This window comes from Dama dama, chromosome 12 (assembly GCF_033118175.1).
Source record: "Dama dama isolate Ldn47 chromosome 12, ASM3311817v1, whole genome shotgun sequence".
Lineage (NCBI taxonomy): Eukaryota > Metazoa > Chordata > Mammalia > Artiodactyla > Cervidae > Dama > Dama dama.
This window is the reverse complement of record NC_083692.1, coordinates 21,727,245-21,750,630: the sequence shown is the minus strand read 5'-3', so window position 1 is coordinate 21,750,630 and position 23,386 is coordinate 21,727,245. Positions and strand designations below refer to the sequence as shown.

The window sequence follows — 23,386 nt, the reverse complement described above, 5'->3', positions numbered from 1 at the left end:
CTGGAGTGGGTAGCCTTTCCCTTCTCCAGGGGCTCTTCCCAACCCAGTGATCGAACCGAGGTCTCCTGCATTGCAGGCAGATTCTTTACCAGCTGAGCCACAAGGGAAGCCCAAGAATGCTGGACTTGGTAGCCTATCCCTTCTCCAGGGGATCTTCCCTACCCAGGAATTGAACCAGGGCCTCCTGCATTGCAGGTGGATTCTTTACCAACTGAGCTATGAGGGAAGCCTCTGCTCTGTTACCCTCCTATATCTATATGGGCTTCTACCCACACTGCTGCTCTCCTACTTCTGTCATTGGTGATCCATGGTGCAAATGATAAACCCAAATTCTGTCTTCCAGCTCCCAGCGCTCATTCAATGCCTCCTTCTCATGTATCAGGGCCGCCTTCCTTTCGTCACAGCCGTGGCTCACTTGCTCTCAGGCTGCCTGTGGCATTTCCATTTGTTCCCCAGCTGGGCCCACCTTGCTTTGCAGAGGAAAACAGGTAACATCTGCATTTTAGGACAAGCAGGTAACACACCTGGCTCTCAGGACTGGTTGCAAAGCAGCAGGGAACACCAATGGGAAAGAGTGCCTGGGCCCTTCTTGTGCCTCCCCAGTCACCAGGGTGGAAAAGGAGAAGTGGGCAGGCAGTTCATGGAGCATTAGCTGGAGCCTCTACACAGTAAAGAACCATCAGTGGAGGTTCATCAGAAAATGGAAAACAGAATTGCTGTATGATCCGGCAATCCCACTCCTGGGCATGTATCCAAATAAAACTACAATTCAAACAGACAGTTCCAATGTTCATAGCAGTGCTATTCACAATAGCCAAGACATGGGAACAACCTGAATGTTCATCAACAGATGAATGGATAAAGAAGATGTGGTACAATGGGAATATTACTCAGCCAAACAAAGAATGAAATAATGCCATTGTACCAACAGGGATGGACCTAGAGATTATCCTACTAAGTGAAGTAAGTCAAAGATCACATGATATCACTTATATGTGGAATCTAAAATATGACACAAATGAACCTATTTATGAAACAGAAACAGAATCATGGACATAGAGAAAAGACTGATGGCTGCCAAGGCTGGGGGATAGAGTAGGTGTTTGTTGTTAGCAGATGTAAGCTTTTATATATAGAGAGAGACTGGATAAACAACAAGGTCCTACTGTATAGCACAGAGAACTATATTTAATATCCCTTGACAAACAGTAATGGAAAAGAATATATTTTAAAAGAATGTGCATATATGTATAACTGAATCATTTAGCTATATAGCAAAAATTAACACACATTGTAAATCAGTACGCGGGCATGCTCAGTCGCTCAGAAGTGTCAGACTCTTTGCGACACTATGGTCTGTTGCCTGCCAGGCTCCTCTGTTCATGGGATTCTCCAGGCAGGAATACTGGAGTGGGTTCCCATTTCCTCCTCCAGGGGATCTTCTCAACCCAGAGGCTGAACCTGCATCTCCTACATCTCCTGCATTGGCAGGTGGATTCTTTACCACTGAGCCCAAATCTGGACGCCCACTGGGAAGCCCAAATCAAGTATACTTGAATAAAAGTATTGACAAAGTGAATATGTATATATATATATACACACATACACACACATATATATAATCATCAATGGATCAGGACTAAGAATATTGGCAGATAAAAAGGGAAGTCCATTAAAATATGTTACAAAGTAACTAAACTGATGGGGGGGAGTGTGACTTAGAGAAAGTGGCCAGATTATTTTTTTGAACTCTCATCTAACTTGCAAGCAGGAATGGAAAGGTTTACAATTACAATCCACACATAACAAAGCTGCTAAATGAGCTCTGGTCTCTGTCCCCCTCAGAAGCTGTGAGTCAGTGTCCTGAGGGTGATTAACCCCACGGGCAACGCTCTTCTCACCAGCAGCCCTTTGACCATCCGTGTGACATCCCTCACTGACTCACTGAAGTCCAGAGCAAGCCTCGTGCAAGGCTTGGGTATTAGTGTCCTGCAGCTTCTGTAACACACTACCACAAACTTGGTGGCTTAAGGAAACAGAAATTTTTTCTTTCACAGGTCTGGAAGCCAGAAGCCTGAAATCAAGGTGCTGGCAGAGTTGATTCCTTCCTCAGAGGTTCTGAGGGGCATCTATTCCATGCTTCTCTCCTAGCTTCTGGTATTTGCCAGCAGTCCCTGGCATCCCTGGGTCTGCAGCTGGCATCACTCTGCAACTTTTATCTCCGTTGTCATGGTCTCCTTATGTTGATGCTCGTCATAGGCTCTAAGGCCCTCCCTAACTGAGCATAACCTCACTGTAACTAATGAAACCTGCAAAGACTCTATTTCCAAATAAGGTCACATTCTGAGGTTATGGGTGGACATGGATATGGGAGCAGGGAGTGGGGGACTCTATTTAACCCCACATACCTTGCCAGCGGCATTTTTGGCTGATCCCACCTAACAGCAAGGAGAGGATTTGGGTTCCTCAAGGGAAAGTCTCAGGTAAAGCTCGATGTGGGTGGGGAGATGGAGGAGACAGACCACCCCGAGCAGCATCCATGCCAGACTGAGGCCACACCCTCACATCTAAAACATTTCACAGAAATCAAGTCCAGTGGACAAAAGTAAGTCATGCAGAGAAAAAGGCAACTTCCCCCGTAGCTCAAAACAGCCCAGGCCCCTTCCCCTTCGAAGTGCAACACTATTCAGGTACAATGCCAAGTGATTCAACTCACCCTGCACCCTTTCCCCAAACTTACATGGAAAAAAGGCAAATTCCTTCAGTCTCCTTTCATCTCCCATTTAACCCCCATGAGGGCCAGGGGTCACCCAGGGGCTCTGACTGAGATGGAGCTCTCTCAGCCTCCATTCAGCCAAGAACAATCCCAGGGGTGGGGGTCGGGGGGCTCACGCAAAGAGCAGAGCAGAGCTAACCCTCAGGCTCCCCTAAGGCAGTCCTTTCTGCTAGTGGGGACTGATTTCTCAGGCCTTCATGGAGGTGCTGTGTGGAACTGCATCCAATCTGGGCTAAGCAGATTAATTCCCTCCCAGGGAAAGGTTTCTAGACAGCTGAGCAGGGCAGCTCCCTGCGCAGTGGTGGGGGGCTGTCATTACAAGGCCCAGACAGGACATAATGACATGCTCCCTGGAGGGAGTTCCTAATTGAATTACAGGGTGTCTCCTGAGCATCAAAGGCAGCCTGTGCTCAGAGGTAGCCGAACAGTCCAGGAGCAGACCTTCTGTGGAGCTGGTGCAGGGAGGGGTCGGGCTGGGGAGGAGCTAGGATACCTGAAGCTAGAGAGGGTTCTGGGAGAGAAGAGGAGGAAGGCACGGAGAGTGGGGGATGGTGGGCATCCCTGGAGCTCATACTTGAGAAGTGCATTCAAATCCCATATCTCCTCAGCTTGTTGCAACCAGGAGGTGGTAGAGAGCTAGAGGACCAGGCCTCTGTTCGTTCATTCATTCATTTAACAGGCATCTTTTGTGCCCCTAGGATGTGTGATGAAAGAGAACCAAGTGCTGCTCTGATCTGAGGACGCAGCCTGCTGGGGGACCATTTACTCCTGAAGTCAACTTCTACTTTTATCTACGCATGGCCCACAAGCCGCAGCCAACCAGCCCTTCTTCCTAACAAGTTCTTCTAAGTGGACTAGAGGAGGTGTGCAAGTCACCTTTAATGACTCCAAACTGAATCACAACAAAAGGAGACTTCCCTGGTGGTTGAGTGGTTAAGAATCCACCTTGCAAGGCAGGGGACACGGGTTCGATTCCTAGTCAGGGAACTAAGATCCCACATACCTCAGAGTAACTAAGCCTGGGCACGCTCTGGAGTCTGCAGGCCACAACTACCAAGCCCACATGCCACAACTATTGAGCTGGAGCACCACAACTAGAGCGTTCCCGCATCACAATGAGAGATCCGTGTGCTGCCACTAAGACCCGACACTGCCAAATAAGTAATAATAACGATAAACTGTGACAAAAGGCAGGAGGAGCCCCTGTGTGGCTGAGGCTCAGGGGTCCCTCTTTCACAGCAATGCTCACGCACACTCCCTTTCCCCGCCCGCCTGGGGGCTCCCTGAAGACAGGGGTGGTGCCTCTTCTCACAGAGCTCAGCCCACTGTACAAGCTCCATGAATGTCTGCTGACTGTACCCTGAGCAAATGGCACCCCCTCCCCACCTCCTCTCTGGAGGGAGGGCTCTCATAGGTTCTCTGAAGGCTGCGGGCTCTCTGACTATCCTCCTCCTCTAACCCTTCGTCTTTGTGACCCAGGCCCAGACAGCAGGGTCACAACCTCAAAGGGGGCCCCGTCAATCTGAACACATGTTCCTGAGCCAGCCTTGCCTGCAGCAAGCCAAAACGTCAGCTGTGTATATTCCTGGTGGTGAAGTGGCCAGACAAGGATCCCCTGTGTACCCGCCCGGGCAAGGGTGGGTCTGAGACAACAGCCAAGAGTGATGAGTCCAGATTTCTGAGCTGGGCATTAAGGAGTCTATTTGGCCCTTGCCAAATTCCCTGGGCCCAGCTGCCCCTGAATTAAAGGACAGCCAACTCTTGCTGTTAAGGAAGAGATGTCCTCTTAACTCTTTGTATATGAGAATAAAGTCTGCTGCAATTTTTATTTCTATATAAATATTAGAAGTCTTATTATGTAAAACCAGAACAGCCACAACAGTAATCTTTCCCAAAGGTCTAAACAATGCTCAAGCCTAGAAAATCAACACTGTGTCCTATATTCTGATATATTCTCTAGCATATTCCGATCTCCCCAGGGGATCACCCTCTTCAAAAAAAACTTTAAACAATTAGTGCCTAATATTTTCAAAGTATTTTATATCGATTTGTTCCTTTGAAAGTCAGTCGTGGCTGTGTTCATTCTACTCTCTCCCCAGTCCTCAAAATAGAAAGCATATATTCTTCCAACAGCCCACTAAAATGGGTTAACTAAAATACCATTTCTGTCTACTTTGGCTAGAACTGTATTAACTCATTGCTGTGACACTAGTTAACTTTTGCTGGAGTTTATGAAAAAAATGGAAATCTAATTAATTTTCAGCTAAGAATCTTCTAAAACCTGGGGTCCCACAAGGAGGGGTAGATAATTAAAATGGCCTGTTATGGGAAGCTGGCTGGGAACCCATGGTCTGGTTTACAAAGCCCACTATGTTAGCAAGGACTCTGGAAGATTCTGGTCTGATAAGAAGGTTACCCACATCATGGGTCCAGTAGGGATTTAAGGCCCTGTGGATTCACCCAGGGACTAGAAGATGGTTCTGTGTTGTGCGGGAGGAAGAAGAGAGTGATTCACTGAGGTTTTCCCTTAGGACTGGCCCAGTATTGGAGAGACGGTGACAACTTCATGCTAACCCACCTCAGTGAAATGGAGACCCCTACTTTATCCCACGAAGCTCTTCCCATCTCTCATCCCAGGACTAGAGCTGGCAGATATTTGGCTTTTCTTCTCACATCCACAGCTGAGTCCAGACACAGCCTCAAAACTCCTTTCCAAGATGGCTCCCTGGACAGCCACGACAGACTGACGGGAACTGACCCAGAGAGAGTCCTGTGTTACACCCAGCCGTGTGCCCTGGGGCATGGCCACCCGACAGAGCTGCGCTCTGTGCCACCTGGAGATGAGAACACAGTGGCTTCCGGGGAGTTCCTGGAGAGGCATCACGTTACAGCTGCAAAGATAAGGGGGTGGGGGTGCCCGCTGGCTTGTGCTAAGTCCAGCAGACCAGCTGTCTAGCAGGGGAGGGTGGGAAGGGAGAGGCTGTCATTCTATCCCTGGTGAGCATGAAGTGGCAGGGCTGCTTTCTGTCCCGGTTGGGAATACAGGCTGCTCTGGAAACCCAAACCCAGGAAGAGGCTTGGACAGTGACTCAGGACCCAAACTAAGTGCACCTGAAAATGATGACAGAGTATCCTCTGACGCTCATCTCCTGGAGACGACGGACCAGAAAAGGGCAAAGGGGGAGGAACAATCCCGGTGGCCTGGAGACTTGTGCCACTGAGCATCACCCACTAGGAATGCTTTCTGTTGATCTGGGCAGAAGCCAGTTTAATTTCGGCTGCCGACTCTGTGGTCGGCTGGATGGCCATGGTAGTGCTGAGGGCTCCAGAGGTGGCTGTTTCTCCCGTTCTCCAGCCTACCGCGCCAGCGCTGATCACTGTAAAACCAGCACTCTCTCAGGGGTACGGCTGGAGAAGGCAATGGCACCCCACTCCAGTACTCTTGCCTGGAAAATCCCACGGACGGAGGAGCCTGGTAGGCTGCAGTCCATGGGGTTGCGAAGAGTCCAACACAACTGAGCAACTTCACTTTCACTTTTCACTTTCATGCACTGGAGAAGGCAATGGCAACCCACTCCAGTGTTCTTGCCTGGAGAATCCCAGGAACAGCAGAGCCTGGTGGGCTGCCGTCTATGGGGTCGCAGAGAGTCGGACACGACTGAAGTGACTTAGCAGCAGCAGCAGGGGTGCGGCAAGCCTTACATACTGTGTCAGTTTTGAGGTGACAGATGACTGTTTTGCCCAGGACTTCCTTCTAAGTGACACTGTCCACCACTTAGAGACACAGCTGCTTAGGTAGGTCACCATCGAGACCCCTGGGCAACTTCATTTTCCCACCCCACCACCCAACTATGGCAGATTAACCATCAAGTTGGCGATGGACAGAAACATGACTTAACCCAGGGCAACCAATATGTATCTGGCCAGTGGCCTTTGATATAATTAAGTTGGGGGGTAGGGAAGGGTGGAGGTGAGGGAGGGAAACAACAGAGTCCCTCCCTTGAGAATCTGGAGTAGAAGAATAGAAAGATCTTTTCAGGTAGGAAATAGGGTTGTTGGGCTGTGAGGTTTCATTGAAGCAATAAGGGAGAAGACCACAGAGAGGAGCAGAGATGCCAGAAGACAGACATGTGGCTGAGAGGAAGAGTGTTAGACACAGAAGGTGGTCCCTAAGGCTCTGATGCCTTTCTGATACCAGTTCCAGCCTATGCTGGATCCTTACAATTCAATCTTCTAGTCTTAAAAGTCAAATACTATGTGGTGAAGGAAAAAAAAAAAAAAAAAGTGCACCAGAGTGAGTGGTCTGTTTCCTGGGAGATATCAGTCTTCTTGGTATTATCATGAGGCTAGTTCTTTCTATCCAAATGCCAGGCTTTCTTGAGGGATACCCACAGCACACTCTTGGTCACTCAAGAAAATCACAGATTAGACAGTAGACAGAAGGCGGTCCAAACACAGATGCCCACAGTGCGAAGGAAGCAGACGTAGGGAATAGAATAGGAGTAAGACAGGAGATGGGACTAAAGGACGTGAGGAGGAAGGGACTGAGCTCGAGTAGTGGTAGAAAACATGGCATGAGTATCAGCAGCTCCTGGAGCATATACAGTAAAGAAAGAAAGGATGTAGCCAAGGACGTTTAGGAGAGAGAGCAAGTGTAAGAGAAAACATCCAAGCAAAAAGGAAGGTACAGGCAGGAAAATAAAGTGAACACACAGAATATGTGCAGTCAGGTCCAGGGTTAGCCCTAGGGATGGTGATATGGTACACCTTCCATGACTACAGCTCAGAAAGAGAGGGTCAGGGGGTCAGGAGGGTCCCAAGGAGAAATCACATAGGAGACACAAGGAGGAAACCAAAAGGGAGATCAATCAAGACCAAGGGCTCTGGAAAAAGACGGACTACTACAAAGAAATGGCAGAATTTATCATCTCTAATCCATAACTTGTTCCATAGCCATAGTTTGAAAAGGAAGCTACTATCAAGATGTCACTCATTTTGAAAGTACTAACTAAAGTATCCATGTTAAAGAGTTGTCTGCATTATAACTAACTGGATCTTCACGAACCCTTATCACCAAGGGGTAAGTGAACTGGACTCAGGCAAGAGCAGGTTAACCAGGCTGTGTCCATGTCATGCTGACCCTTCACTAGAAAGGGTCATGATGCTGCCACGATGAAAACTGAACTCAAATATATACACTCACCAAGTGGTGACTCAGTTTTAGAAAAACAAGTTTTTCCATAATGAATAAATTTTACTTCAACTTTATCTTCTTCTCTACTTAGCCAGATAACTTCCTATTTGTGTATGTGGAAGATGGTAGGGTGGGGCTATAATTCCTATGAATGATAACTATCACATCAGCTGAAAATGTTTACCTAGTGCTTTCCTTCATGGTCTTTTAGCAAAATCCTCAAAGCACGTGATCCCTGAAAGATGCTTCTGGATGGTGCAGAATTTAAATACAGGGATTTTGCTCTGTTTGTAGGTCAAGGAGTTCCCTCTCTCCAACTATTAGTTACACACTGCTCTATGCTAGGACTTGTGATTGGTTCTGGAAGCACAGGTTAGTTTCTCTTTTAAAAGGACAACAAGAAAACAACACCTTGAATAAACTGAAGACTGTAGCTCTGAATTCTACTCCATTCCTCATGGAGTTGATGGGGGCATAGCGCAAGGATGGGGAAGGAATGAGTGCTCATGTATGACCCAAACACACCTGGAAAGTTAATGAAAGTTGGATGACAAGGAGTCCTCCCCACTCACCCACCTCACTTTGCCTAAGTATCCCTTCATGTTTGTGAGTGAATGAGAAAACTTTGACCTGAAGAACCAGAAGAGTCCAGACAAATGAAGCAAGGCCCATGGGAGGATCTTCATTGTTATTCCTTTATTATTCCCCGAAACTCCAACTAGCATCATTCCAAGCAATGCTCAGGGGAGCCTGCTTTGAGGCTGAGACCGTTTCATTTTCTGATTGGCTGGTCATGTGACCATCTCCAATCACTGTGTGCCTTTCTCCTCAAGCCCAACCTGACATTCTCCTTGGTGGAGTCTCCAACTCTGCACACCCCGAATTTTCTCATACCAGAGGGCAGACCAAAGTGAGAAGTCCCAGGGCAGGCACACTGAATGCTCTGTCGCCTGTGGTCCTTGACCAAGTCAGGCAGAGAGAGTGCTGCCTGATCCAGTATTGCCAAGGGTGCTACACCCTTAGACCCTAAAACAAATGAACCAGGAAGGTTCTGGACTTGCTGGCGATCTTTATGGACATATAAAGTTTAAGTATACTTGGGGTGCTTTATGGGTCCTGAAGTTGGAATATGTCACTCTTTGACATATTCTTGGGCAAGTTTAGTAATTTAGAAAGAAAAAAAAATTACCAAGACCTGGGGCCTTTCTTGCCTGGAGAATCCCAGGGACAGGGGAGCCTGGTGGGCTGTGCTTTCTGGGGCCGCACAGAGTCGGACACGACTGAAGTGACTTAGCAGTAGCAGCAGGGGCCTTTCTGGGCACAACATCCAAAGCTTCTGCTGAAGAGTCCACATTGCCTCGAATCACTCCTTTGTGCCCCAGAGAGATGAAATTGTAGTTGAACAACCCTATCTGAAATGTTCCACTATTCTGTTAAACCCCCCTCCCCCATTTAACTATTGGCTTAGACACGGATTCCTTTCTTCAGGATCACTCTGAGCCAAGCACACAGCTCCAGTGAGTTCCATGAAGCCACAGTTCTGGGGATGGACTGTTTACCTACCACGACAAAGAGAGCTTGTTACTGGAAATCAGCACGGCAGGCTGAAGAAAGGAGAAAGAAAAGGATTCCAGCTAAGGGAGAAATATCTTTACCTCCACTGCACTCCCGCCCGTACTAAGTGTGCAGCTTCTGATTTTTCTCAAGTGCAGAAAGGACATTCTAGAAACAAATGATCCTCCTCTACGCATGCGTGCATGCTAAGTCACTTCAATCGTATCCGACTCTTTGCAACTCTATGGACTGTTGCCCGCCAGGCTCCTCTGTCCATGGAATTTTCCAGGCAAGAATACTGGAGTGGGTTGCCATACCCTCCTCCAGGGGATCTTCCCAACCCATGGCTTGAACTCGCATCTCTCATGTCTCCTACATTGGCAGGAGGGTTCTTTACCAATAGCGCCACCTGGGAAGCCCCTTATCTTCCTCCGTGGCCAGATAAAAACTATCCTCTTACTCTGCTGAACCAAAGAAAAAGCAAAAACCCGACTGTGTTTAGTCAAGTTGGAGAATCTGAAAATTGTGTCCTGGATAACTCCTTATTTGTATAGGTTTTGATGGGAAGATGCCTTTGGCTAAAACTTTACAGAAAAAACACCGCTGGAAGAGAATGGCCTGCATCATTCTGAAAAAAATACTGCACTATTTCATGGAACAAGGTCTAGCCTGAAGTTAACCATCACCAAGAGATGTCTCAGCTACACTTGTCACTTTTTTCAGCAAGAGATCACTAAGATAAAGCTTCTAAAAATATTTTCTATGAGTTCAATATTTTCCTTCCTGAACAATTTCAAGGTGAACCAAGAGATTAAAAATAGTCTATAATATATTATTATTCTTAGTTAAGACATTACTCACATAAACACTCCTGGATGTGCCCTTCCGGAGCATCTTTCACCCATGAATTTCCATATTCTTTCCAAAGTTAACATTTCGATGGATAAAAATAAAATGGAAAAGTCCAAATGGGGAGAAGGAGACATTAAATCAGTAGCATCCAAAAAAGTCCTTTCTAAAGTCTAATATTCTATCATATCTACCTGTGTGATCTTGGACAAGTCGCTTTGCATCTCAGATTCTCACATTTCATAATTTGTAAAACTGGGAGGACAGATACCTTCCAGTTTGAACATTCTATATTTGCTTGGGAAATGCGTGGTACAGCTTACACTCCATTATTCTTTGAAGGAGGCCCATGCTATTTAATTACAGTAGATCTTGCCATTTGCATATTTGACATCTGAGGCTTTGGCTATTCCCAGAGACCCCAAAGATCAATGAGATGTAACAATCTTAGTTTTGCAGAGGCGCTCTGTGAACCTGGGATACAGGAGTGAGTTATGTGCTCAGTGAGTGAGATTAACATGCAGGAGGCTCGGAGGCCATAATCCCCAGGATGTGCTACAGTGGTAGTCACAAACTACCAGGATTCTTCCAGACCACAAAGATGTCAGTAGTATCCTTCTCAAATATCATGAGTTTATTGTAACGTGGGTTTAAAGTAATCATGTAATTTTACTTCATGATGCACACTTTATCTACTTCACTACTACGTCTTTAATGAAGGTGACTTTAAAACTTTAGTGGTGTCACGCACAGAAGAAGCTTTCATTCCCCTTTTATTGAGCTAATTTCAAACTATACTTCTCCTAACTGTTTTGATTTGTCTGTATACCCTGTATCCTCTCCACTGGAGAATAAGATCCTTGGGAGTTAAAATGCCACCTTATCTTAGTCACTTATTTCTCTCCAGTACTGGTAATGTACCTAGGATGTAGCAGATATTTAATAAATGTCTGTTGAGTGACTGGGCACTTTTGATGCACTTAGGCACTGCGCTAAGGTGCATTTTCTGTATATAGTACTAATCATAATCTCGAAGGATAGGTATTATTGTTCCTGTCATTGCAACAAAATATCTGGGACTCAGACAGCTGAAATGACTTGTTAAAGTTACACAGCTGATACGTGACGGATTCACACCTGTTTGTCAGACACCAGCATTTGTTTTTCCATCCTACCATGGTGCTAAGGACACGTTTGAAGAAGTAAAGCATAAAACCAAATGAATGAATTCATGGACCTAATATTATTGATAGAGCATAGGCCTGGCTTCGTTCTGAAGATTCAGAGTATTATCGTGAGGGCAAAAGTGACAGGGCCACCGGGCTCGGTGGAAAAATAAAGCTACACAAAGAGAGAAGGAATAGAAAGTGAAATTGTTCTAGGCATCACACAGCTTCTGTCTGAGTCCCTTCAATTTCAGGGTTCAGACTGTTACCGCAATTAGCAGGGTCTCAGGGTAAGAGCTAGATTCTAGCTAAGATGGAGTTGAACACTGGAACTGGAAAGCAAGCATTCATGATCCAATCATGCAATTCATCTGAAAAGCCACTTTCCTTCCTAGGTTTCATGGTTTGGTCAAGAGCTTTAGAACCTTTCAGCTCTGCTTCTGGGAACCAGAAGCATCTGGAGCTTGTTAGAAATGAAGAATCTCAAGCCCTACTTTAGACCTTGGGAATCATAATCTGCATTTTAGCAAGATGCCTGGCTGGTTTACAAGCACATTAAAATTTGAGAAACACTACTCTAGAATATCTAGATGTTATTCTAAGGTCTTTTCTGGCTCCAATATTTTATGAATTTAGATTAGTAAGCTTCATGGTAACCAAAAAACTAGCATGCTTATTAATTAGGGTGACACAGGAAATCAAGTAACCTGATACCCTCAATGGTGTCTTCTGAAGAATAGTGTTAATTCATCAATATTACTATTAATGAATTTGTTTACTGAGTACATATCATGTACAGGGAACATTGCATACAATATCATGAATCATTATAATAGACCTGCTAGAGTGACATTATGATCTCCTTTTTATCAATGGGGAAAAAAATCTCATAAATTAATAAAATTTCCCCAATGTGGTTAAATCAGTACTAGAGCCAGAATCCCAATCCACAGAGTACTATACTTAGAGCCCATGGTTTTCCTGCTGTATCATACTGTCTCTAGCTGTAAAATTACAATTTAAAGTATCAAAAGTAGGCCTCCTTTTGTGAGAATAGATTAGCAGGTGTGGGACTCATTCTTCTGCAGTGAAGAAGGCCAAGAGGGTAGTCTAAATTCTACTGAAGTCTAAAAAAATAATGCAAAGGAAAAGATGGGAAACCTCAGAATACCTGGGCCAGCATCTCAAACGTGTAGAAGTTCATACATATTTATAACCAATATTACCCAGAAGTGATCATTCATGAGGCTCATTTACACCGAGACAGTAATCAAGCTGAAAACATACATAGGTGTGAGGAAGGTTTAGTCATATTTAGAGATCCCAGGTGCACAGTTGATTACTAATGAGGTGAAGAAATTGGGATCCCAACTTCTGATCTCTCAAAACACTACTCTTCGGCGCCCTCAACAGATTGGTACTGACTGGGAGGAACCATGAGTCTCTCCACTTATGGCCAATGCTGAGGTCATTTAATGCCTGACAGTAACTTATCTACTGACATTGTCATAAATATGCATGAAATTTCATGGGCGTTTTCCTTGCCGTGAGGGCCTTCATTTGGATGTATAAGCATCCTCCCCAGAGCACAGTGAAAGGGATAGTATTCTCTAGAAAGGCACAGGTTTTTATTAATGCTAACAAGAGATTATCCTGTCTCACAAAATGACTAAACAGAGCTCTGATAAATCAATCTGTCAATGGCTATTTCAATTCAGGGGACAGTATCCCCCTGTTGCATCTGGCTGGTGTAGGTGTTATGACCTACACTGAGCGCCTATGTCTATAGTTCAGAAGATCCTAGAGCTGGGAGGAACTGCAAAAAAGAGCCCACCTCGAGGCAAGGAAATTATTGCTATTCCCACTTTACAGATGAGAGCTTTCATTTCCCATTGAAAGTGTTTTTAGCAGGTTCTTGGAGCAGTTTGACACCTCCCACTTCCTATATGTGTCCCCTTGGTTCCTCGTATCTTCCCCTGCTACTGCTTATTGCTTGTGGATGTGAGCAGCAATTCTGAGACAAGGTTCCCCTTTCTCATCCCCTTCCTTCTTGGCAACCCTGGAAAGTCTGGTCTCCTGGGCAGAGTCAGTCTGCTTTATTCTTTAGAGATATCCATCCGAGAACAGGACAGAACACCCAGTACAAGATGTTTCAGTGCAGAGAGGCCTCAGAGTGACAGAGGCAATAGAAATGTAAGACCCACAGTGTCTAAAGGACTAAATGGGCCAGTGACCTGAGAAGTGTTTTAGGAGAACTCTGGACTGTGAAAAGAGATGACCACACAGAAGATGTATTTTTCCCCACAATTCCTAAGAGGTTTCTCCTCCACTGCTTAGCCAGATTCTGGAGCTTAGACCTGTGACTAAAGACTGGTGGCTGCTGCCCTGGGAGCTCTGCTTCTCCAATATACCTCCAGGACTCAAGCCATATTGATTCATTTCACCTAGACTGGGCAAGCCTCACACCATAAAATAAGCCTATTGATGCTTAAAGAGACTGCCAAGTTTCAATCAATTTTGCAATTTCCAAATTGAAGGAGAGGTGCCTGAAATCTGCTTATACAATGCAACTGCAATATGGTACTGGAAAAACATAAGCCAATGCCACTCACATTCTTGAGGATGTCCAGCTTGGACTATCACTGATTCAGAATGGAAAGGACTGCCTTCAAAGCTCATGTAAGCCCTTGGCCTGAGAAGAGGAGGGAGAGACCCAAGCAGTCTCCTAGATCTTGCTTCATCACAAGAATCTCCCCAAATCTGACAGCAGAACTTCCATCATCCCACACCCCCACTGGCTATCATTTTGAGTTTCAGTGGACAAAATGTTCTTAGATCCTGTGTGCTTAGATCCTGCCATAGCATTCCTTGCCCGAAAACAACTTAAAGTGAGAAAACTGAAGGAGATTTTGGAAGCAGAACCTGGCAGGAGTGTCTGCTGATCTGGCATACCTGTGATGGAACCAAAGTTTGACATTAACACAAGTACAAGGGAAAGTTTTAAAGCATGGGGCAAGAGAGAAGGGGGAGACAAGGGATGGAGGCAGATGGACTATGGAAGGGTTACTTACACGGTTTCATCATTCTTGAACTCCAACTCCCCATATATGTCTTCAAAATCCTCACCACCACCCTTGGCGGTCCCTTCTACTGTCCTAAAGGGGACGATGACTGTGCCCCGGGCACCTGATGTCCGCAGAACCTTGACCTCCATGACACCAATGCTTTCACTGACATGAATAGTGTCACATTCAAAAGTGAAGATGCCCGCGTGGTCATCATCCAAGATGGTGACTGTGGCCACACAGGGGGATACCAGGACAGCCCGAGGCAAGGGCAGACTATTGAGTACTCTGGGAGACATCCCCTCCTCGGGCTGCTCCTCCTCCATGCGAACGTTGCTCAGCCTCACAAAGAAGTGTTCATCCTCCTCAAAAATGTCATCATCGATGATGCCCACAGAGAAGTCCTTCTGGGTCTCTCCTGGCTTTAGAACCACCGTGCCCTCTGTGAACTCATAGTCAGCCCCCGCGTTGGCAGAACCATCCTCTGTTTTGTAGTCCACATACAGGGTCTTGGACGTGTCCCCGCCTTTCCTCACCACTGTCAGGAGCACAGCCCCACAGTTCTCCAGGCACTGGTAAGAGCACGGGTCAAAGAAGACCTTGGAGACAAAGTCCTCCGGCTCATCAGCATGCACCTCGCTCATGCTGGAGGTCTTTTTGGCTTGTTCTGCTGCATGCTTCTTCAGGATATTGCCCGCGCCAGTCATCATACGGGTGGCTTGGATCCGGTAGAAGGCGCGGCTCTTCTGCTGATGGGAGAGAGCATAGTAGTTGGCCATCTCAACCAGCTGATCTAAGTCTTTCTCTGGGTGTTTTTGCTTCAGATCCTTGAGAATCCGTATCATCTCCCTGCGGGACTCATCCACTTCCTTCCCTTCCAGGGGCACGAGGTGCCCGTCAAGGAAGTGGGAATTCATCATTTTCCCATCCATTTCAATGCCCTTGGGGTGGTCACCCTCGGTCTCTATGATGATTCCTCGGTGTTTATCTGTGCGGTACTTCTTGTGCATGTATTTGTAGAAGAGCAGTCGCTTATCTGCCACCCAGGCCAGAAGGACACACACTGGAAAGAAGAAGAGAGTGAGGAGGCCTTCCCAAACCTGGACCACACCAGGAGAGAAGACAGCCAGGATCATATAGAGCCAGATGTAGGCAAAGATGCTCCAAGCAGCAGTGACAAAGAAGACTCGTAGGTGCTTGATCTTGCGAGTCTCTCCATCGGGGATCACATAGACACAGATACCAATGATAATGAACATATTGAAGGCTGCGCTGCCGACAATGGTAGAAGGTCCCAGATCACCAGCAATGAACCCATGACCACACACCTCAATTAAAGACAGGAGGATCTCAGGAGCAGAGGAACCCAGGGCCATAAGGGTCAGGTTGGAGACAGTTTCATTCCAGACCCTAATGGTGGTTGTGCTGGTCTCTCCATTGGGCTTTTTGATAGTCACCTCTCTCTCTTGAGAAGTGATGACTTCAATAGATGCCATGAAGCGATCAGCAATGATGGACACCCCGAGGAACATGTATATCAGGGCCACAAAATAGACAATGACCCTGGCAATCTTGTCTCCAAGGGAAGGGTTCTCTGGGTACCAGATTGGCAGGATGACACCCTCCTTGCAGTCCGATGACCCTGTACAGGACTCATTGTTCTGCCCTGTATTGGGCACATCCCCTGAGCCGCCAGCCTCTGCCCGAAGACCATTCAGGAAGAGCACAAAGGTAATCAGCCCAAAATGGAGGAAGGCAGAGGTGAGAGGCTGCAACCTTAACCACGCCATACACAAGACTTAGCCGCTGGCTTCCACTGCAGCACCAATGGTCCTCCTGACAGGCCAGGGACCTAGAAGAGATCAGAGAGGCAGAAAAAGGCATGAAGAAAAGGAGAACAGTTTGGGGGAGAATGGATACCTGTATATGTATGGCTGAGTATTCACCTGAAACTATCACATTATTAATCAGCTATACCCCCAATAAAAAATACAAAGTTTTTTTTTAAAAAAAAAAAAGGAGGACAACAAATGGCAGGTTCCCACCAATACAAACTGATGCTTCATCTTGAGTGACATATTGTACTAACATATGGGGCAGTCTCTCACTTGGAAAAATAGATGTCACTGGGAGGCTCAAGTAGCTGCTCTGTCCTCAGGACCATCTGGTAGAGTCAGTAGAAAAATGGCTTAAAATAGCTGGGAATATTGGTAATGGAAACTTAACTGATACCCCCTTAGTCCTGCCTCCCAACCCTTTTGTTATCTGTGAGAATCCTCAAGAATTAACTTAAAATTGGCCAAGTATAACAGGAATCTTCATCTCCACTTCTACTATTTCTAGGGTTTTCAGCCTTCCTTACCACACTGTCATCATACTCAAGAATCTTGCAAAACATAAGTTTACAGGAGTACACGCTGAATTGAACTGTTATCCTGAAATACTACTCCCCTGCAAATGGAACACCTTGCTTTGTGTGCAGTTGAGCCCAGTTGGGAAAAACTCCTTCCCCAGATGAAAATTTAGGGAGGCAAGTTGTAATTCTGAGATTGCTTGAGAAATCAAGAGAATTGATTCTGCAGCGAATACTACCTGTCATGTAGCTCAACCGAAGCCCTGTAAGTGGTGCCCAAGGCCCAGTCCATAGCAGCCCTTAGCCCTCCAGCAAGACAGCCTTATGAAAGAGTTTAGGCATCCAGTTACGAGAAGACGAAGATCAGTCAGCCACTCTAACTTGAAACCCAAACACTGCAAGGGCCAAGTGGTAGGAAGCACTATAAACAACATGCAAGTGACTCTAAATAAGTTTTTTTTATCTGTAGGCAAGATTTCGGGGTGAAATTCAGCTTCCTCTGTTGACCTCAAGACACTAAAAGGTTAACATGAGTTCAGAAGAATGGGAGAAATTCAGCTGAAACTACACTTATCTTGCTACTCATTGCCTTATTCAGATGGAAGGAGACTGCAAATAACTATTCAATACCTTAAAACAAAAACAGCTTGCCCATGTTTCTACCTCTGTTACAAGCATGTAGGAGTACTGTTAGTAATGGAAGAATGCTGCTCTTCTCTACATGCTCCTCCTCCTTCTCTGCCGTTTCCCATCTCAAAAAATAGCACTTCCATCCACCCGGTTTCTCAGCCTGGAAACCGCTGCCTGTTTGCAAGCCTTTCTCTCTCCAGTCCAACACAGAGTCCCATCAACTTTCCTCCCCATCTCTCTCACCGCCATCACAGCCCATTACTTTTCACCTGATGAATCTTCTACTCAGTCACCTCCTCACTGAACTCACTCCAACTCTGACCTTTCTCTATTCCATCTTCTCTTATAGCCACTGTCATCTTTAAAAAAAAAAAACAAAAAACCTAATCCTATGCTCTTACTCCCATATTTGAAGCCTTTCGGCATTTCCCCCTCACTTTTAATATAAAGACCTGCATCCTCACCATGACCTGCTGAGCCTCGTGCAAGCTACCTTCTTCCTCGTCCCCCTCATCTCTTGCCACTGTCCCTCTCACTGCATTTCTGCAGTGATGGCCTTTACATCAGGTCCTGGCATACACCATCTTATTTTCCACCTCAGGACCTTTGCCCATAACATGACCCATGACCAAAAATATCACTTCTTCATTGCACCCCTACTCATAACAATGCTTTAGCTCTCAGCTTGAAAGTCACTTTCTCACAAAACTTTCCTTCACCCTAAAATGGTCAACTCCTTTCCTTTAATTTCTTCATGGCACTTACAAAATTTTGAAATTACATATGTATTTGTGGGATTATATGATTGATGACTAACTCATCCATTAAACCATGACAAAAAGGCAAAGACTATGTCTATTCTGTTTATCATGGTATCCTTAGTAGGTAGTTAGTAGGTGCTCAGTAAATGTTATGTTTTGGAATAAATAAATGTGGCCCTAGGGAAGCTTCCTCACTGCTATGGACGGAATTGTACAATCCTCCCGCCAATTCCTATGTTGAAGCCCTAATCCACAATGTGACTCTATTTGGAGATAGGACTTTTAGGAGGTAATTAAGGCTAAATGAAGTCATAAGAGTGGGGTTCTAATCCAATAGGTTTGGTGGCATTTAAGAAGACAAGAGAGAGAAAGAGAGTGCTCCATTTTGGGAGGACATAGGGAGAAAGCAGTCATCTGCAAGCCTGGAAGAGACCTCTTTCCAGAAATCAAATTGTCAGTATCTTGATTTTGGAATCCCAGCCTCCTGACAAATTTTCATTGTTTAAACCACTCAGTCTATGGCATTTTGTTATGGCAGCCTGAGCAGACTAACACACTCAGAAATCAGCCTTCTTAAAAGTCATTTTACAGTCTGAATCGTAGCCATTTAGAAAAAAAATAGATCTTGTAGACAAATCCTCACTAGATTTGAGAGGCTACGTAGGACCTCTTTCAATTGCCAAGGCTTGTACTCAAAGAGAAGTTCCCCTTGGGACACACCCTGGTGCATATGGTAATCCTGAAGGCCCTCCTCCCAAAGGGCTCTGTGGATTAACTTGGTTTCGTATTCCTCAGAACGGGAGCCAAATGCTGAGGCCCATAATCCCCATTAGTCCAGGTGGCAGGTGCTTGGGGCTTTGACCTCACTCGGGGGAGAAGAGGCTATGACAACGACTGTAGAGGAGCAGAGAGGCTGGAGGTGATCGGTATCCATATTCAAAGCCTGAAAATGCCCCCATAACATGTGATGCGCACAGAGACCCTATTCATAGGTTTAGCACTCACCTACCTGGAGAATTGAGGACAGACATGGATCTTGGCTCCTTGCCTCGACCTCTGAAAACCCAACACTTTGTGAATTCTGATGAGCCCCACACATGAGGGGACAGCAGGTGGGCCCAGCTGGAGCAACTCTTTAATCAAGAGCCAACACGGTGACAGGCAGTGGCAGCTGCACAACTGTCTAAGCCCAGAGGGGTGGGCTAGCCACAGGTTAGGGAGGAGGCTGGCCTGCTGCAGTCAGGGGACGGGACAGTCAGATCGACGGGGGACGAGGACTCCGACTGCTCTTACTCACTGGGACAATTAAGGAGGATCGTGGTCTTTATTCTCCTCGGTCCCAAAGACACCTATAGCAACAGGTTTTTATGGGGACTGTGCTATCACGTGGTCATAATCAGAGGTCAGTTTAGAAAGACTGTTCCCTGAGACAACAGATGAACTGAAGGAACAAATAAAAGAAAACAAGGCCAGAAAGTGGTCAGGGATTGCCTGCACCAAATGGTTAGAACAGAAGGTGAAAAACAACCGCTGGATGCCTAGTTGCTCTTTCCAGCTCTGCCAGGAGATGGTTTCTGCCTGAGAAGTTAGAGTGAGAAGGGATGTCTCTGATGAACAAGCCAATGGTCATTTTTTGTGCCATAACTCCAGCCCCAGACACTGATTGACACAGATCCCTACTTTCTGGGTGGTTCACTGCACTCCCTTAGAGACCCAACTGATCTTTGGTGTTTCCAGAAAGCTCTTAATCAGTCCTAAGGCCTACTCATGGGGGTGACCCAGCTTGAGATCCCCAGAACTGCCCAAAACAAGGAAGGTATTAATGACGGTAACTAACGCTTAAAAGCAGTTATTGTGTGCATAAAGTTCAAACCCTAGTATTTCATCCTCAAACAACCCTGTTAGTTGTTGTTAGAGATCAGTACTATTTTAATCCCTATTTTACATTTTGGGAAACTGAGTCTTAGTTAAGTCATTTGAGTCATTTACTCAAAGTATAAAGCAAAGAAGTAGCAGAACCAGAGCTCACATAGAGATGACATAAAGTTGATGGTCCTAACCACTCCACCTTACTAGGATGTCCCAATTTGTTGCAGAACATCCATGAGCCCCAGTCAGCTTCCAGTCTTCTGTGGTCTTAGAAGCAATCTTGCTGTCCTATGTACTCTCACAGTAGAACCAACCATTTGGTTGAGTTGACTGCTCCCCAGGTTTCCTGAAGGCATCCTGATTGCCCAAGGCTGTCTCCCACCCAAATATTCTCCTTCCTATTAGTTCAGTTTGACAAACATTAACAAGTGCCTGTGATTTGCCAGGCCTGTCCTAGAGGCCAGTGGACAAAATAAAATATGATACGGGGTTTTCCCTCCAAGGCACCACTAAGCAGGGGTGGAGAGCTGCACACATAGGCATTTCTACTATCATCAGTGAAGGTGTGGGCCAAATGCTGCCGAACACAAGCAGGGCACTGAGCCAACTTGGGGATTCAAGGAGGCGTTCTGAAGGAGGTGATCCCTGAAATGAGGCTTCAAGCATGAGTGCACTTTAGTTAAAAAAAGAAGAAGAAAAAAGAGAAAAAAAGAAAATGGGAAGGGCCTCTGAGTCAAAGAGAACAGCCCAAGCAAAGACGTGGGGCAGGAAAGCCCTCCGTGTACACAGGATTACAGGGAAATCAGTGTGAGGCAGGAGGGACAGAAGATGAGGCTGGACACGGAGGGAGGACCCAATTCATGGCAAGTCTTATATGCCAGGCTGAGAAGATGGGATTTTATCCTAACGGCAGTGAAAAGCCAATGATAGGATTTTGAACAGGAGAATGACATGGTCTGATCTGTATTCCAGAAAAACCAATTTGGCTAGATGGGTTTTTAGGATGGCTGTAAGAGGGACAAAACCAAAGCAGGAAGATCAGTCAGAAATCTATTGGAAACAGAACAGATACAGATAAAGAGGGTGGACCTAGCGTACATTCTGCATATGATGACCCTCTGACCCCTCAGCTCAGCCCTCGGCCTCTCATTTTTTTCCTGGATTATTTTCCTAAAGCCCCCGGGGCCATCTGCAAGGTGTCTGTGTCCTCAGCAGTGGCTCCTGACATCTTTTAATATCACTGGCAAATTTAATTAAAGTCACTGTTCCTCTGCTCTTCCATATCATTAATAAAACAGAGCCACCAGGCCAGACTGAGCACATTCTCCCTCTTGCTATGCCCTCCACTTTCTCCAATGGGAACACTGCTCTGGGTCTGTCACCAGCCTGGGTAGACGCGTCCTGCTCTGCTTCTAAATCTGGGCCCCTGCACAGACGTCACGGCCAATTTACATTAAAGTTTTAGGTGCAGCCAGGCTGCACTGGATCTGAAGTGTCACCCGAGTCCAAGAACACTGCATCTTCTCCTGTACTTCCTCTGCCTGTAGGGGCTGAGAGTCTGCAGAGTCCTCTCCATGGTAAAGCTCTCCCAGAAACACAGGAACTAAATTCCCGGCACTCAAGAAGGAAAGATGCGACCTCGGCTACCTAGGTAGTTTGGCTGCAACAATCGGAACTTGGATCCAAGGAGGAAAATGTAAGGATGCTGCTTTTTGTCTGTTACGATTGCTTTGAATATTCCAAGTGAAAAAGTTTGTATTATCGTCACGCCCATTTTGAAAGTGAAAGTGTTAGTTGTTCAGTTGTGTCTGACTCTTTGCGACCCCATGGACTGTAGCCCACTAGGCTTCTCTGTCCATTGGATTCTCCAAGCAAGAATACTGGAATGGATAAGCAAATTTGAATTTACAAAGGTTAAAGAATTTGCCCAAGTCACAGTAAGTAGATAAATAAGCTCTTGAATTCTGGCAGCCTGACTCTAGAGCACCTGGCGTTAACCACCATGCTAGGTAGATGCCTTGAGTTTGGGTAGTCCTTTGAAAAGCAAAGGGCCTGGGGAAGGGAGGGTGAGTTTTTCTGGATATGGAGCCCTCACTATGAACTTGGAGATGCTACGTACTCCAAGGCAGCCTGAAATAGTAGAAGAGCCCCAAATCTGAAAGCAGGAGGCAAGAACTTTCTTCCTAGCTCTGCCTCAACAGTTATGAGACTTCAAAGAGTCAGAGAACTCTTATGGCATCAGCTTCCTCATCCAGAAAATTCCTGTTGGGTTGGATAATCTCCATAGTTGCTTTGAGTCAAGAGTGCTTTGATGGCAGGCAGGTGCATCTCTCACAACAGGCAAAGAAGTGAAGGCACACATTTCAGTTAGGTTGGCCCAGAGCAGTGTGAGAGCCAGTCACTCCCCAGAAGACGTCAGAAGAGAAGAAATTAAGGGAGGGTGGTAGGAAAAGGGGGCCCCAAAAGGCAAGGAGAGCCTACAATCTGGATTTACCAAAAGCACCTTGGATCAAACTCATTTTTTAAACAACTGCTCTTTGAATGCCCATTTTGGACCAAGCACTGTGCTAGTGACTGAGCATATACCCATGAAATACTATTTTCTTCTAATGAAGGATAGAGACAGACAAGGAATTATGGGCATGACACTATGATGATGTCATGGGAAGTTACTCTTTTTCTTGTTCCACTCTAAGCTCTCAAGTTGGTCACTGCACAGCTAGCTGCCTCTAACCTTATGGACAGTGGCTGCAATATATCACGGTTTTATAATATTGAGGACCTTGCAGTAGCATGCATGGTTGATATTCTATGATTCTTGCTTCTCTGTCCCCATGCAATTGTCACATTTTGCCTTCCTCAAAGCCTCCAAACCCTTAATGGCATCCAAGTCATATGATAACTTCATAAAATCCAGCTGGCCTTCTCCTAGGCACTGCCACACACAAAGAGGAAGCACCAGCAAGCCTCAATCTCCTCATGCTGTATATAAATAACGGACTTTAAAATGATAACAACAATCCTATCTCTTCATTGAGTATTCTTTACTCTATGGCTGGCACTGCATCAGGCATTTCTATTGCTTCTGTTTAAGACCTAATGACCCCACAATGATTTAGGTAGTGTTAACTGGGAAAGCTGAGCGCCAAAAAATTGATGCATTTGAACT

The 23,386-nt window shown here is 45.9% G+C and overlaps 1 protein-coding gene across 1 annotated transcript in view; it reads right to left on the bottom strand.

The window, feature by feature from the left end:
• Positions 1–23,386, bottom strand: part of SLC8A3 (solute carrier family 8 member A3) — a 202,205-nt gene that overhangs the window by 123,405 nt on the left and 55,414 nt on the right. Inside the window, exon 2 of the mRNA XM_061156779.1 lies at positions 14,611–16,456. Coding sequence (XP_061012762.1) covers positions 14,611–16,394 — 1,784 coding nt within the window. The 5' untranslated portion in view covers positions 16,395–16,456. The remainder of the gene's footprint in view (positions 1–14,610; positions 16,457–23,386) is intronic.